The sequence below is a fragment of the Pangasianodon hypophthalmus genome, chromosome 24 (genome assembly GCF_027358585.1).
Source record: "Pangasianodon hypophthalmus isolate fPanHyp1 chromosome 24, fPanHyp1.pri, whole genome shotgun sequence".
NCBI lineage: Eukaryota > Metazoa > Chordata > Actinopteri > Siluriformes > Pangasiidae > Pangasianodon > Pangasianodon hypophthalmus.
In genome coordinates this window covers 5,479,830-5,493,956 of record NC_069733.1, presented here as the reverse complement: position 1 = coordinate 5,493,956, position 14,127 = coordinate 5,479,830, and the positions used below count along the sequence as shown (strand labels likewise).

Here is a 14,127-nt window from a genome sequence, read left to right as displayed (position 1 = left end):
TCCTAGTTCCATTGAAATCCTTCCGTGTAAATTTATATAAAGTTGTATAATGTTTTGTATATTATGTCTCTATAAATATTTTAAGCAGCAATGAACTGTAGAACCCCAGTGTGTGAGGGTGTGGACGAAGACTTGGGAGGCAGGTGGAATTTTTTGCCGAGCTCAGGGCTCGCATTTATTTGGTCTGTGCTTTTCAGCGCACTTTAATAAACTCAATGAAAACAGGACAACAACTGAAAACGAGTACGTCCCGGTCTCACAGAACCATCAAGTTCAAGTTCACGCTCCGTGGCGTGCATGTGTGTGCGCGCACATGTGTCTCACTCTGCCAGCTGTATCACACTCTCTCTCTCTCTTGCTGGTTACCAGAGTCAGTGAAAGCACAAAGAGATGCAAATAAGTAGACTGGCAGTAAAAACACAAAAGTGAGAATCATCACCCTTTACTTGCTGGTTCAACTTGCCTCCTATCAGTCCATAGCTGACACTCGATCATGCCCCCTGCTGGCACATGAACATTTTGTTTATTTAGTCAGTGTTACAAAATTCTATATTGTGATAATTGTTGAGATTGATCAATATAGAAAATTTATCATGATGAGATTTATGACCATATCACCAAGCTCTGGTCAGAAGGTGTCCACTGGTCAGAAGGTGTACATTGTTTTTGTGTAACTGCATGGCTTTGACAGTAGTCCTGGCTGTAACATTAACAATGGGTTTATATTAATGTGACAATTCTAATATATTATTTTTTTCTTTAGTAACATCTCATACACAGGGACTTGTATGGCTGACGTACCACATGATCTAAGACTAATAATAAACAGGATTATAAAACATGTTTAACACAGAAAAAAAGTATAATAGTTGATGTGCTGAAGACTTATTTGTTTGTTTGTTTGTCTTTTTAGTCTTGGGTGTCATTGCTTTGTAACAGTCACTCTGTATGATAGAGGAGTTTATTCTTTTTCAGTGTCTAAGTAAAATGACAAGCTAATGGTATGCATATCCACCACAATGGATTTGAAATGAATCAATCAAGATGTGATTGAAGTGTAGATTTTCAGCTTTAATTCAAGGGGTTTAACAAAAATATTGCATTAACTGTTTAGGAACTACAGCTTTTTTTTTTTTTTTATTTTTTTTTTTTATATAACATAGTCACTCCATTTTCACAGGCTCAAAAGTAACTGGACAAACTAACATAATCATAAATATTAGAATTATCTTTAATACTTGGATGCAAATCCTTTGACTGCCTGGAGTATGGATCCCATGAACATCACCAAATGCTGATTTTCCTCCCTTGAGATGCTTCGACAGGCCTTTACTGCAGCCACCTTCAGTTGCTGCTTGTTTGTGAGTCTTTCTACCATTAGTTTTGTCTTTAGAAAGTGAAAAGCATGCTCATGTGTATACATATACATACATACATATATATATGTATGTATGTATATGTATAAACCACTGACAGGTGAAGTGAATAACTTTGATTATCTTGTTACAGTGGCATGTGTCAAGAGGTGGTATATATTAGGAAGCAGTTCTTGAAGTTGATATGTTGGAAGCAGGAAAAATGGGCAAACTTAAGGATCTGAGCAACTTTCACAAGGGCCAAATTGTGATGGCTAGACGACTGGGTCAGAGCATCTCAAAAACGGCAGGTTTTGTGGGATGTTCCCAGTATGCAGTGGTTAGTACCTACCAAAACTGGTCCAAGGAAGGACAACTGGTGAACCGATGACAGGGTCATGGGTGCCCAAGCCTCATTGATGCGCATGGGGAGCGAAGACTAGCCTGTCTGGTCCAATGCCACAGAAGAGCTTCTGTAGCACAAATTGCTGAAAACATTATTGCTGACTATGATGCATGAAACATGCATGGTGAAACATGCACGGTGCATTGCAGCTTGCTGCGTATGGGGCTGTGTAGCCACAGACCTGTCAGAGTGCCCATACCGACCCCTTTCCATCACCGAAAGTGCCTACAATGGGCATGTGAGCAACAGAACTGGACCATGGAGCAAAGAAAGAAGGTGGCCTGGTCTGATGAATCGTGTTTTCTTTTACATAATGTTGACAGCTGGGTGTGTGTATGCGTCACTTATCTGGGGAAGAGAAGGCACCAGGATGTACTGTGGGAAGACAGCAAGGTGGCAGAGGCAGTGTGATGCTCTGGGCAATGCTCTGCTGGGAAATCTTGGGTCCTGGCATTCATGTCGATGTTACTTTGACAAATACCACCTACCTAAACATTGCAGACCAAGTACATGGTATTCCTTACTGGCAATGGCCTCTTTCAGCAGGGTAAGGCTCCCTGCCACACTGCAAAAATTGTTCAGGAATGGTTTGAGGAACATGACAAAGAGTTCAGGGTGTTGACTTGGGCTCCAGAGATCCCAGATCTCAATTCGACTGAGCCTCTGTGGGATGTGCTGGAAAAACAAGTCAGATCCATGGAGGCCCTACCTCAAAACTTACAGGACTTAAAGGATCTGCTGCTAATATATTGGTGCCAGATACCACACCTTCAGAGGTCTTGTGAAGTCCATGCCTTGACAGGTCAGAGCTGTTTTGGCAGCACAAGGGGGACCTACACAATATTAGGCAGGTGAATGTAATGTTATGGTTGATCGGTGTGTGTGTGTGTGTGTTTGTATGTATATGTATAGATACAGTTAGGTCCAGAAGTATTAGGACAATGACAGGGTTTTTGTGATTTTGCCTTTATACACCACCACAATGGATTTGAAATAAAACAATCAAGATGTGATCGAAGTGTAGACTTTCAGCTTTATTTTAAGAGGCTCCACAAAAATATGGCATTTACCATTTAGGAATTACAGCCATTTTAAGCAAAATACTTCCATTTTCAGGGGCTCAAAGGTATTTGGACAATTGACTGACAAGAAGATAACTGACCAGGTGCGGTCCGTTCCCTCGTTACTTCAAGACAAATGAAGCAGATAAAAGGTCTGAAGTTGATATCAGGTATTGAGTTGGCATTTGGCCGCTATTCGACTGGAGCTACCAATATGAAGTAGAAGGAGATCTCAATGCAAGTGAAGGAGGCCATCATTAGGCTGAAAAAACAACATAAATCTGTAAGAGAGATAGCAAAAACCTTAAGTGTGGCCAAATCAACAGTTGGGTACATTCGTAAAAAGAAAGAAAGCACTGGTGAGTTCAACAACATCGAAAGGCCTGGAAGACCACGGAAGACAACAAAAGTGGATGATCGCAGAATCCTTTCCTTGATGAAGAAAAACCCCTTCACAACTTCAACAGAAGTCAAGTATACTCTGGAGAAGGTAGGCGTATCATTGTCAAAATCTACAATCAAGAGACACCTTCATGAATGTAAATACAGAGGGTATACAACAAGGTGCAAACCACTGGTAACATTCAAGAACAGCAAAGCCAGATTAGACTTTGCCAGAAAACATCTAAAAAAGCCTCCCATGTTCTGGAATAAGATTCTTTAGACTGATGAAACCAAGATTAACTTGTACCAGAATGATGGGAGGAGAAAAGTATGGTGAAAGAAAGGAACAGCTCATGATTCAAAGTATACCACATCATGTGTCAAACATGGTGGAGGCAGTGTTATGGCATGGGCATGTATGGCTGCCAACGGAACGGGCTCACTGGTGTCTATTGATGATGTGACTGCTGACAGAAGTAGCGAGATGAATTCTGAGGTGTATAGGGCTATACTCTCTGCTCACATTCAGCCAAATGCTACAAAACTGATAGGACGCCACTTTACAGTGCAGGTGGATAATGACCCTAAACATACTGCGAAAACAACTCAAGACTTTTTGAAGGCAAAGAAATGGAATATTCTTCAATGGCCAAGTCAGTTGCCTGATCTCAACCCAGTAGAGCATGCTTTTCACTTACTGAAGACAAGACTGAAGGCACAAAGACCCACAAACAAGCATCAACTGAAGGTGGCTGCAGTGAAGGCCTGGCAAAGCATCTCCAGGGAGGAAACTCAGAATTTGAGTTTTGAGAACATGGGCACCAGACTTCAGGCAGTCATTGACTGCAAAGGATTTTCATCCAAGTATTAAAATTATGGTTATATTTACAATTATGTCACTTTGTCCAAATACCTTTGAGCCCCTGAAAATGGAGGTACTTTGTTGAAAATGGCTGTAATTCCTAAATGGTAAATGCCATATTTTTTAAGTCTACACCTCGATCATATCTTGATTGTTTTATTTCAAGTCCATTGTGGTGGTGTATAAAGGCAAAATCACAAAAATTGTCATTGTCCAAATACTTCTGGACCTAACTGTGTGTGTGTGTGTGTAAACAGCTCACACACACACTGCTCAAAAAAATGAGGGAACACTTAATCATTACAGTATAACACCAAGTCAATTAACAGCAAATAAACCTCTGTCCAGTTAGGAGGCATAAGTGATTGTGAATCAGTTTCACCTGCTTTGGTGCAAATGAAGGTGCCTTGGAGAGGCATGAGCAAGACAACCCCCAAAAAGGGAATGGTGGTTGCAGGTGGTGGCCACAGACAATTGCTCTCTCCTTATTTTTCCTGACTGATTTGTCTCTAGTTTTGTGTTTTGTTAGGGTCCTTGTCACTACTTGTAGCATGAGGCAGTACATGAGGCAACCCAATCAGGTTGCACAGGTAGTCCAGCTCCTTCAGGATGGCACATCCATGCATGCCATTTCAAGGAGGTTTGGTACGTCCCCCAGTACAATTTCAAGAGCATGGAGGAGATAGGCGGTTACACAAGGAGAGCTGGACAGGGCCGTAGAAGGGCAACAACCCAGCAGCAGGACAGATATCTGCTCCTTTGTGCGAGGAGGAACAGGAGGAGCACTGCCAGAGCCCTACCTCCAGAAAATGACCTCCAGCAGGCTACTGGTGTGCATGTTTCTGACCAAACTGTCAGAAACAGACTCCATGAGGGTGGCATGAGGGCCCAATGTCCTCTAGTGATGAGTGTCCTCTAGAACTGGTGCCCCGTTCTCTTCACACTGAGCATATGTGGTTCACACTGAACATATGTGACAGACGTGAAAGAGCCATTGCTGTGGGGAACGTTATGCTGCCTGCAACATCATCCAGCATGACTGGTTTGGTGATGGGTCAGTGATGGTCTGGGGAGGAATATCCCTGGAGGGTTGCACAGACCTCACGTGCTAGACAGTGGTACCCTTGCTGCTGTTAGGTCCCATGATGAAATCCTCAGAGCCATTGTCTGAACTTACGCTGGTGCAGTGGGCCCTGAGTTCCTCCTGGTGCATGACAATGCCCGGCTTCATGTGGCCAGAGTGTGTAGGCAGATTCTGGGTGACGAAGGCATTGATGAATCCAATTGAGATCGTCTGGGATGTTATGTATCGGAGCATCCAAAGCCGCCAAGTAGCACCACAGACTGTCCAGGAGCTCACTATACCCTGATCCAGGTCTGGGAGGAGATCCCCCAGGACACCATCCGCCATCTCATCAGGAGCATGCTCAGACATTGTCATCAGTGCATACAGGCACGTGGGGGCCATACACACTACTCACTTACATTATGAGTTGCTGTGATGAGATTCAAGCAAGTTGGATCAGCCTGTAATTTCAAATTTTTACTTTGATTTTCAGTGTGATTTTGAATCCAGCCCTCAATGTGCTGATGACTTTGGCTTCCATTGACCATTGTGACATCATTTTGTTCTCAACAAATTACACAATGTGTATAAGTAAAGATTTACTTAGCAGATTCTAAAAAAAATCAGTAACACAAAGTAAGGTTTTGTAGCACACAGAGTACATTTAAAAATTTCGTTTTCATACATACGTCTTTCAGCACAATGACATCACTGTCATAGTTTGCATTGATTTTTTTCCCTCCTTTCCTCTTATGCAGCAAAATGAGTGAGCCAAAATTTGTGAAGAACAGGTACTATTAAGCAATACAGTATGTTATATTAATTTTTATTTTCTCTCTAAACATCCTCATTCATCCTGCCTATTTGCTTATTTACAGCAGCACTGGTGATAGGCATCTCAACAGAGTATTGGGTCATTCCATGTCAATTCAAGCAAATTCCAAAAAAGGTGGAATGTGCTTGAATTGACATGGAATGACCCACTACTCTATTGAGATGCCTACCATCTGTGCTGCTGTGCATCAAACTCTTTAAACTGCTTTAAAATTATTCTAATCTAGGATTGATATTTGAAACTGAGAATTACTAAGTACTGCTGATCAGATATTGATGCTTTACAAAATATAACTGGTTTTATATTGAGAGGTGTTGGATTTCTTGTACAGATTTCTTCACTTTTTGTTGGATTTATTTCAATGATCCAACAAAGCTGTGCTGTTGTAAAATTTTCAGGTCAGAGCTGAGTTTACTTACTGAGATACCTGATGATGTCACCAGACAAGCTGTATCCATCTTATTCTCTGAAATATAGGCTCTTCAGTACAGTCAAAAATGTAATGTCAATAAAAAGTTATTGTGAAGCACTTTTCAGCTGCTCACAGAAAGGTCAATATTGTAGATACAGACTTAAAATTTTAAGGAGATTTATATCTACTGCTTCTACTCTTAGTTATAAAGATTCAGATTTAAGGAAATAAAAAAAAAAAAAACAATTACTACGTGTGACTATGATTTTGAAAAAGTAGAAAATTCCCTATAATATATACCTCCATTTTCCTTCTTATAGCATGTATTATGCCACATGTGCAAAGTAACTACCAGGTTTCGTTTGGAAAGAACTAATACGTTTAGAGATATAGGTATGGAAATATGGCTAAAATTTAAAAATAAATAAATAAATAAATAAAAAGCATTTTGAGAAGCATAAAATCTATTGTTGGCAAACAGTTAGGGACCTGAATATTTGCATGTGTAAACTATTATTCTAGTACTATATGCACGCCAAATTTCATTTGCAAATAGGGGTGGCAGCATTAAGAATAAAAGTCAAGATTGTGTATCTGCCTGCCAGGAGTGTTTATTCACAAATGTGCATCTAATGTTAATATATTTATTATATGTATATAAGTACAAGTACATTAGCTCAGAGTAGTAAGTGGTATCTTGGACATAATTTCATTCTAGGTTTCACAGCTTCAGTTGTTTTTTTTCCCCCTCTTTTTTTTTTTTTTTTTTGGCCAAGACATTAGCCTGTTCAAGTTTTTAGTGTTTGTTGGAGGAATCACAAATCACATTAATGAAAAGCATGCACAATGAACGTACAAGTTAACAATTTAAAAATTAATTAAATTATTATTTTTTGAGGCCCCAGCTTAGTTATGCTTTCCTGTGCATAGTGCCTGATCTGTGCTATATGAAATGGTGTGCACCTGACCTCATGGCTAGTAAGCTTACATTTTACATTAGAGCAAATCTTTCAATTACGTTACATGTTCCACTTGTTATAGCCAAGTGGCGGGTCAGCTTTCCATGAAGCACTGGATTTGGTAGTTCTTGTGAACTTTCTGGAGCCTGTTTTCAAGAGTCTCCAAGCTGCCTACTTGCTAAGGATTGTCTAGCAAAAACTTGCCCTAGCCTTACCTTGGTATTCATACCTGCCCTTGGGGCTTATTTGATTCTGTATGAAAAAGATCATTGCTGCCTGTTCGACCTGATGCAACTTGTGTGTGTTGACTTCAGTTACTTTAGTATAGGTGGACCCAGCCACCTCAGGGGAAGTTAGAAGGTGACGTAATCTCAAGTGAGGGAGATGTGCAAGTTAAAGCAGGCACCTGTCCAGGTTTTCTGGTCCAGCCAGAGGCTGTGCTTGCAGCCAGCTATTATGATAACCTGTTTGATTCTGACATTAATAAGCATATGGTCTGATATTATGAAATGGAGGATAAACAGACTGTGCAGTCTCTTAGCCTCGATGATGCTGAGGCAACAGGGTTCATAATCCAGCCATCAAAACCCATCAGGATTCAGTCCTCCACTGTGTTTAGGGACTGGTTCCAAAAACGTCAGCCCTAACACTCCGAATTTTCTGCACAGAATTGTTTTTCTTCAACACACAAACAGTGTGACTTCCTCCAACCTTTATATCCAGGGATGGGAGCATTCGCCTGGGGTAGACCACTAATGCCTCTTCCACTGGATTGCAGAGTAAATCAAACAGTGCGCATTCCACATTCGAGAACATTCCAAGCACAGACATATGAGGGAAGCCCAGGGTACTGCTGCACAGGCACTGCTGCACTGACATACTTTTGAACAGGATGCAAGATGTAGCTATCCAGTTGCCCTAGGTTTCCTTCATGCATTTGTGTGTTCTTACTGCTTAGATGTTTTGTCTAGTAAAATTATTTTTTATTATTATTTTTGGAAAACATGTTGTGGTGTTCTTTCCTCAATGTTTCTCGTAGGAAGCCAGACCCTGCTTTCCCCTGCTTCCTCTGAGCCTGATACCAGATTAATCTGGGCTAGTCCCATGGGCAATGTCAAGACAGATAAAGATGTTGGAGAAGAGGGAGAAGCAGTGGATGGCAAACTCTCCATCTTCATACACAAGAGAGAAGACCAATCTTCCCATGAAGTACTTCAGCCATTACTCAGGTAAATAGGAGGCCCTAGAGAAGATTTTATTTTGGAGACCAAGAGGAAGGTGTACAGCAAAGCCAGCTTTACCGAGACACATCATTACCCTGACAGTCACACAGTGGCATTTCACACTTTAAGCACAAAGCTCAATCAAATAAAATTTGACTCTGAGAATGTTAATGTTTAATTATACTTTCTGATGTTGAGCAGTGATTTGGAGGTCTCAGGTAATGCTTTGCCTGTTGCACCAGAATTACCTGTAAGCTGTCATTGATTCTTATCACCAAATAGATTTAATTTGCTTTGCCAGAGTAGAATTTTACAGACTTTTTATAGATTTACAATGAAACTGGTTTAAAAAAGATACACAGTGTTTGTTTTGAATGAATCTATGCCTCTCTAAATGACTGTACTATATTATTCTGATATTTTGGCATATAATTTGGGCATATCTTCTAAAATACATTGTAAAATCTCTGGTGTCCCTCAAGCCAATTTTATGTGTAATGTCTCTGCAGTAGCTCAGAGGGGCGTCCTTTTCGGCTTGGCACTGGAGCCAACATGGACAAGGTGGTGAAAATGGACAGAGACATGACTAAGGTCAATTCTGCCTGCATGATTACAGTTGCTATATTTAACAGTGAACTATTCATGTGTTAGAACAATCAATGCTACTAAATTGCTTTTGTTTTCCTGTAATCAGACATGCAAAGCTTAATTCATTAAAATACTGTTATTGGCTTTTTACATATGAGCAACATGGACTTTTATGGACTCCACATGTCATCTTTTTCTCCCTAAAGACTGGGTGCTGTGAAGTGGTCACAGAAGAGGCATCCGCAGCCCTGCGTAAGGCTATTAAGTGGGCTCAGTCAGGCCTCATTGTGAGTGTGGGGCCTCCAGTGGAAACTCTAATTCAGGAGACTTCAGGGGGAAGCGCCACTGGAGACAAGAAGAAAAGTGCCCAGAGTGCAGTATGCAGAGACAGGAATGCAGAACTGTCCAGGTAGAAAACATTTTCATAAAGTACAAGTTCACGGCCTGCTCAGATGGAAGATTTGGGCTACTGTTTGATGATGAACGGTTGAGGGTGAAATAATTTCTCAATAAAAAATAATAATAATAATAATAAATAAATAAATTTCCTGCACTCACACCTACTTTTATAGCAGCCCCGTTTGATACCTTTATGACAGCTGTGCATTATGCTTTCACATGCACAGGCATGCACTCATCAGTATCATACCACACTACAGGAATATTTAGGTTTATGAAACACTTTCTCTAATATAAGTACACAAACCAAAAAAAGGTAACTTGATGATAAATCAGCAATCTTTACTTTGTTTCATTACTTAAAAAACCATGTTTTGTGATGAGCCTTAAGAGCAGTTTACTCATACTTTAGAGTGTCCGCAACAGAATATGTTCCTCTACTGTGCAAAGCATATAATCCTTGGAGCCATATCTATTGCACTATTGCTTTCTCTCAGGTCTGACCCAGTCCGTCCATTTATCAGTGGTCATGTAGCAAACAGCATGGCTGCTGAAGTCATTGCTTTGCTGCACAGTCTTCTTACAGCACCAGAGTCAAACACTGCGCAGATATGGACAACTACAGCAGAAAAGGTTGGCACTCAGCTTAATATACAATATAGTTTATTCTAATAGAGCCATTAGATGTGATTTCTAAATCATTTTTTATATTTTCTGTTTAAAAAAATTATTTTATTTGTTTAACGGTTTTGTGCAAACAAACAAACATCTTTCTCCTTTACTCATGCCTGGTCTTGCATACACTCTGTCACATGAAACAGGTACTGTCCAGAGCCCTGATGTATATACCTCAGTTGGGTAAATATGCAGAGAGCATCTTAGAGAGTGGAACAAGCAGTGGCAGAAAGCTGGCCAAGCTGCAAGCAATCAGCCGACAGGCTGTGGCAGCTTTGTGTGCCCTGGGTGGCTTCAAAGAGGCCATCAAAATTGGATCGGAGGTCCAGGTTAGACATCAGAATGGCACATAAAATAGCTCAGAACTTCAGAGGCTTTTCCTTACTTCCTTAACTTTTTGTAATAATAATATTATTGTAATAATTTTATAAAGTTTTTTTTTTTCACCTTTTCTACAATCTAGCCCTTATTTATCTCTTATAGGTAGTAGGTAAGGGTTTGCAGGACAGTGTCGGAGTGGTCATTTCCATTAATGAGCAGGAAGGCATTGCTACAGTCAAGTTCCCCTCCTGTGATTATCGCCGTGACTGTAAGGCGTCTGACATCTTGACTGTACCCATCTCCCGCCTCTCAACACTACGGTCAGAGGTAAGACATGAACACAGAGACCAGCACAAGTAAATGATAGAGTGATGGAGTTTTATACATGGTAAACAGGAAATTACTTAGGGCTGTCATGGTAACTGTGAGAGAGAGAGAAACCTGGGTTCTGAGAAGTTGCAGTCAACAGAATTATTTGGAGAAATAAATTGGAGAACACTTGTAGAGAGACCTGGGACTACTGCTCAAGCTCCATGATTCTGCATGTGGATTGCCCTCTTCAATTAAGACCGCAAGGTTTCAGAAGGGTTCAAATCAGGACATTTAAAAAATGCCATTACAAAACTGCGTTCCTGCAACCAGTTCTGTGTTGATTTTGTGTTCCTGAAACCAGTTTTTAAAAAAATCTATAGCCAAGTTTTAAAAGAGGCTGTCAGGTTTGGGTTTAAAATATCCTGGTACAGTGCAGAATTGGTGATGTTATCAATCTTTACAAAGGCCCAGGACTATTAGCTGCAAATGTCGTAGTAAGTAATGAAGATCAGAGATCACTCCGGAGAGCAGAAGTTCAAGGCCATAGACTTTATTCTGTCCAGAATCAAGTCGAGCAGTTCTCTGCAGAGAAAAAGCTTGCCAACTCTTCATTCTTACATACACTTACCTGAACAATCTTCCACATCCTGTTTTTAACAAGACACATACTCTCATCTTCCATAATCTTCCACATCCTGTTTTTAACAAGACATAATGTTAACCCCAAATGCTTATCTTGTTGTTTAAGGATGCCTTACTCACTTAAATTTACAGGTTGTTCCTGTTTCCCACTTTACGCAGGATTCTCATGCCTATGTAAGGTCATATAGGTCATTTTTAGGCCTCGGTTTCTTAGCATTCACTTCCTGTTCCATGCACAGAGTTCTAGTCAGCAACCCTTTTACTGAGATAATGGGTACAATGATACATTTTGCACTATACCAGTTCCATACATCTATAACATTGAGGATTAAACATTATCAAATATGAGTACACATTAACATTGGTTAACATTTTGTGGTTAAAACATTCTATACCAATAGCCCCAAAACACTGGTGACCCACTATATTTTGCAGTGGATGTAGTAGCATTTCATTGTAAGCAATCCCCATTTTTCCCCAAAAATGCCAATAATATGCATGGCAAGAAAGTTAGATTTTGGTCACATTGTAATCTTTGGGTTCTTTTGGCATCATTTTCAATTGTTCTAGATTTTTGAAGTTTTTTGTGGCTCAGAGTGTACGTAAAGAAATTTGTAACTTCCAAACTGAAATCCCAAGCCTCTTTTAATCTTGCATAATGCCTCATTTAACCTTTATTCTCTAATGATGTTTTCTACATAAAGGTCTTATCTACAAATAATTCTAATGTCTCTCTCTGTCCCAGGCTTTGCCACTCTATAAGCTGTCCATCACTGAGAAGGTAGTGCAGGCAGTGCAGTCCATGCTGCTACCACAGGAGGGCAGTCTTTCCATCCACACCTGCCTACCAGCCTCTGGAGATGGCTCCAGCCCTGTCATGGCTGCAGTGCGACTGCTGGCTGAGATAAGGACTAGGTCAGAAAGCACCATTCAGTTGAAACTTTTAATTCAATTAAATGTTTATTTGTATAGCAGTTGAATATTCAGTTTAACATTGAATATTGTCATAACGCCATTGGATATTGTCACAACAGCATCCAAACATCCCAGTTTCCCAGAACTTGCTAAGCCCCTGAGTCCCTGAGATCTGCACCTTTACCTACAAGAAAAAGGATTTTAACAAAAGGCTTGACTAAACAAATAGGTTTTCAGCCTAGACCTAAAGATTGAGTCCATGTCTAAGTCCTGAACATTAATTGCAAGGCTGTAACTGTAAATTACCAGACCTGCCTGACGTTACACATTTTGCAGTGGAGCGCCTCAGTTTAACGCTGGAGTATGCTAGTACAAGTTATACTCAAAAATACGCCAAAACAGCAGTGTTTTTCTCCCCAGTGAAATGGGAGATGAGCTCCTAGACATAAAAATCTGGAATGATCTGCACATATGTTTCGAACTACAGATGTCCTGGAAATAACCAGGTGCCTCGTGATAAACAAAGCTGCGTATTTTAGGGAACAAACCAACTTTACATTCTATTATTTTAGGAAAAGTTATTTTGTAAGCTTTTGTTATTCTCCTAAGCATTTGTAAGCTTATAACTGAAGCTTTTCTGCCTTTTCACAAAAAAAAGTTCCTATTTTTCCTTGCATGGGATGCTGCACTGAACAGGCCTTCACTAATGGGGTAGACAACTACATATCTTCTTTCCTACGAGCCCTTTTTCCCCTGTAAGACATTCTCTGCTATTTACATCACCAGCTAATGTTTACATTAAATTCAGTTGAGCCTGGATTATTTGGTGTGCAAAAATTGCTTATTCACCAGATCAGATAAATGACCTTTTTTTAATCACTGATCAAGCACACAATGCAATTCAGGGTAGTCAGTATTACTCATATTAATGTTTGTGTGTGTGTGTGTGTGTGTGTGTGTGTGTGTGTGTCTTCCTTGACAGAGCATGTTTGGTTATGGCTCAGTTGCTGGAGGACAGTTCATTCTGTGAGGAGTTCATCCAGCAATGTCCTGCTGCTGTAGAAGTTCTAAACTTAGTTGCACAGGAGTGTAGCCCTGGTATGTGTCAGTTGATACTTCCTTTCTGTTCAGTGTAAAAAAAATTAAAAAAAAATTGTTTGATTTTGCACATAGATGTTACATGAATCATTTAGTAAAGTTTAAGGGCGAAGAAAGAAATATAAAAAATTTTTAAAAAAAAGGCAATAAGCCCCAAGAGGGCATGAGTTACAGTGATTTTAGCACAGGAAAGGGTCTTAGTAGGCATGACATCCAAGTAATGTATGTAAAATTATATGTAAAAAATCCACTGTAGAATTTTGCAGTACAATGTCATATTGTAACATAAAAAGATATAAGGAAGGTCAGAGGTTTTCAGCCTTTTAGGACATAAATACCATACCGACAGCCAGAATTCTGACAGTGTGGTTGAGTCAAACAGTGCCTTCAAAGAGTGGTCACTTGAAAGGTCCAGCAGGGCATCCTGTTGATCTGACGACACGTGACTCCCAACGATAAATGGGTTACGAACCCAGCCGTACTGGTTCCAACTTTGCTGCTCAGGAAAATACTTCATTGCATGCAGAGCTTGCATGCAAATGAAGAGTGAAAGTATTGTAACAGATAGTCTTGAAGTAAATAACACATAATATCTGGTTGCTTGTGCCTTGTTT

The 14,127-nt window shown here is 40.1% G+C and overlaps 1 protein-coding gene across 5 annotated transcripts in view; it reads left to right on the top strand.

The window, feature by feature from the left end:
- LOC113542328 (probable E3 ubiquitin-protein ligase HECTD4) overlaps window positions 1-14,127 on the top strand; it is a 161,291-nt gene that overhangs the window by 96,862 nt on the left and 50,302 nt on the right. For all 5 annotated transcript variants that reach the window (XM_026939767.3, XM_026939764.3, XM_026939765.3 and 2 more), the window contains exons 37-44: window positions 8,380-8,569; window positions 9,073-9,154; window positions 9,358-9,560; window positions 10,048-10,183; window positions 10,372-10,554; window positions 10,709-10,873; window positions 12,246-12,415; window positions 13,398-13,513. In XM_026939767.3, coding sequence (XP_026795568.1) covers window positions 8,380-8,569; window positions 9,073-9,154; window positions 9,358-9,560; window positions 10,048-10,183; window positions 10,372-10,554; window positions 10,709-10,873; window positions 12,246-12,415; window positions 13,398-13,513 — 1,245 coding nt within the window. The remainder of the gene's footprint in view (window positions 1-8,379; window positions 8,570-9,072; window positions 9,155-9,357; window positions 9,561-10,047; window positions 10,184-10,371; window positions 10,555-10,708; window positions 10,874-12,245; window positions 12,416-13,397; window positions 13,514-14,127) is intronic.